This window comes from Arachis hypogaea, chromosome 19 (genome assembly GCF_003086295.3).
Source record: "Arachis hypogaea cultivar Tifrunner chromosome 19, arahy.Tifrunner.gnm2.J5K5, whole genome shotgun sequence".
Classification (NCBI taxonomy): Eukaryota; Viridiplantae; Streptophyta; class Magnoliopsida; order Fabales; family Fabaceae; genus Arachis; species Arachis hypogaea.
The window spans coordinates 9445974-9448996 of NC_092054.1; the positions used below are offsets into that span (position 1 = coordinate 9445974).

Here is a 3023-nt window from a genome sequence, read left to right on the forward strand (position 1 = left end):
TGGCGCATGTGCGTCGACTTTACAAACCTTAACAAGGCATGTCCAAAAGATGCCTATCCTCTACCATGTATTGACAAGCTCGTAGATAATGCATCAGGTTTCAAAAGCTTAAGCTTCATGGATGCATATTATGGTTACAACCAGATTCTAATGCATCCAGAAGATCAAAGCAAAACAGCCTTTATAACTGAACATGAAAATTTTTGTTATAGAGTAATGCCATTTGGTCTAAAGAATGCAGGTGCAACATACTAGCGACTAATGGACAAAGTATTCCACCAACAGATAGGTCAAAACATGGAAATCTATGTAGACGATATGGTCGCCAAGACCACACCAGAAAGATCCCATTGTGACGACCTTAGGGAAATATTCAGTCAGATCCGAGTATACAACATGAGACTTAATCCATAGAAATGTGCCTTTGGGGTACAAGGAGGCAAGTTCCTCGGATTTATGCTGACCTCACGGGGAAAGCAAACCCTGAAAAATGTGACGCAATACTTAACATGGCAAGTCCGAAAACAATAAAGGGGGTACAACAACTAGCAGGAAGAGTAGCTGCCCTGTCACGATTTTTGCCAGCAGTATCAAGCCGATCATACCACTTTTTCCAGACGATATCAAAGAATAAAAAATTCGAGTGAATAAAGGAATGCGAGACGGCCTTCGCCGAACTCAAAGACATCCTATCATCGCCACCAGTGTTGCAAAGCCCGGAAGTCGGTAAACCTTTATACTTATATTTATCTGCTTCCAATTACTCTATAAGCTCGGCTTTCGTCACTGAGACAGGAAAAGCACAAAAGGCAGTATACTTCGTCAGCAGAGTCATGCAGCCAACGGAACGAAGATATCCAAGAATAGAACAGTTGGCCTTAACATTAGTGACAACAGTGAGAAGGCTCAGACACTACTTCCAGAGCCACACAATAATTGTAAGGACAAACCAACCATTATGGCAAATACTAACAAAACCAGAACTGGCAGGACGGCTGACCAAGTGGTTTATCGAACTTTCTGAGTTCTATATCTAGTTTCAATCAAGGCCAGATTTGAAGTCGCAAATCCTAGCAGACTTTGTTTCATAGCTCACACCCGACGAGCACCACCACAACCAGACTTGGGAGTTACATGTAGATGGAGCGTCAAACCGAGAAGGAAGCGGAGCCGGGATAGTACTAAAGGAGGGAGACACAGTGATGGCCGAGCAATCCCTACAATTCCATTTCTCGGCAAGCAACAATCAGGGCAAATACGAGACACTCATAGCAGGACTTAAGCTCGCCCTCAACCTCCAGGTACAGAGCCTAACAGTACATTGTGATTCCCTCTTGGTGGTTCAACAAATCAAAGGAGAATTCCAGGTAAAAGATCCTTTGTTAGAGCGGTATTGGCTCATAGCAAAGGATCTCATTTCAAAATTTGATAAATTCACCATATTACATGTGCATAAAGAAAAGAACATTAGGGCAGACATATTATCTAAACTCGCCGCTACTAGGGCAAGAACACAAACGTCAACATTATCACAACTTACACTAGAGAAACCGAGCATCGAATTGTTATCCATAACAAGCATTAACCATCTCAACGACTGGAGAACACATTTTATTGAATACATTAATACAGGAATCATACCCAGAAACGAGCCTAACCCTCAACACTTCAGACGAAAAGCAAGTCTCTATACAAACATAGCAGGAGAATTGTACAAGCGTGGTTTCTCGCACCTGTTACTAAAATGCCTCGACAAAAACGAGGCAAATGAAGTAATGAACGAGGTCCACAAGGGCGTATGTGGAAACCACATAGGAGGACTAGCTCTGGCGGCAAAGATTATCCGAACAGGATATTACTGGCCAACCATGAAGAGGGATTGCATAACAAAGGTCAAAACCTATGACAACTGCCAAAAGCATGCCGCCATCTCCATGAAGCCAGCCGAGGTAATGCACAACATGGAGGTAAGCTGGCCTTTCTACAGATGGGGGCTCGATATCCTCGGCCCATTTCCAATAGCTCCAGGACAGGTAAAATTTCTTTTGGTTTCAATAGATTATTTCTCAAAATGGATAGAAGCACAACCACTAGCAAGAATAACTGCCGAAAAGGTACGATCTTTTATATGGAAAAACATTATATGCCGATTCAGAATACCAAAGGAAATAATCTCGGATAATGGTAGACAATTCACAGATAACAAACTTGCATCATTTTTGAAAAATTTTAATATACAACATTATTTTAGCTCGGTCGAACACCCACAAACCAATGGGCAGGCCGAAGCTGCTAACCGAGTAATACTGCAGGCAATAAGAAAAAATCTCAATGATGCGAAAAGAGAATGGGCAGAATTAATCCCAGAAATACTATAGAGCTATAACACGACGATTCAGTCCACCACAGGCGAGACACCATTCAAGCTAGTCTACAGATCAGAAGCCCTGATTCCAATCGAAGTCGGTATCCCTACATTAAGAACCAAGCTATACAACCAACAACGCAATATCAACATAACAAACGCCGAACTTGATCTCGCCGAGGAAGACAGGGATATCGCCGCTATCAAACAAAGAGCAACGAAACAACTAATTGAGAGAAGGCACAACAAAAAGGTAGTGTCGAGGACATTCAACGTGGGCGACTTGGTCCTCAGAAGAACAGAGAAAGCAAGGCAACCTCCATCACACGGTAAACTCACCGCAAATTGGGAATGTCTGTTCCGGATCTCAAAAGTCCTCGGTATGGGGGCTTACCAGCTATAAACTCTACAAGACGACTCAATATCTGGAAATTGGAACATTTCTTCCTTAAAGCTGTATAGATCATAACCTGTACACCCCACGGATGAAGGTACTCTTTTTCCCCCTTAGCGGTTTTATCCCAAATAAGGGTTTTACCTAAGGAGGGTTTTAACGAGGCCGGACACCCAATATATCAAATATCAAAATCAGACAATTGTAAATCAATAACGGATCTGATCCTTACTTCCTGTTTTTATCTTATTCTACTTTCAAACG

The 3023-nt window shown here is 42.2% G+C and overlaps 1 protein-coding gene across 1 annotated transcript; it reads left to right on the top strand.

Annotated features, from left to right (window-relative positions):
* Nucleotides 1–655: 655 nt before the first annotated feature.
* LOC140182117 (uncharacterized) lies at nt 656–2768 on the top strand. The gene is made up of 4 exons (XM_072228232.1): nt 656–726; nt 796–1006; nt 1092–2033; nt 2400–2768. The coding sequence occupies exons 1-4, from the start codon at nt 656–658 to the stop codon at nt 2766–2768; spliced, it is 1593 nt and encodes a 530-aa protein (XP_072084333.1).
* The last annotated feature ends 255 nt before the right edge of the window (nt 2769–3023 follow it).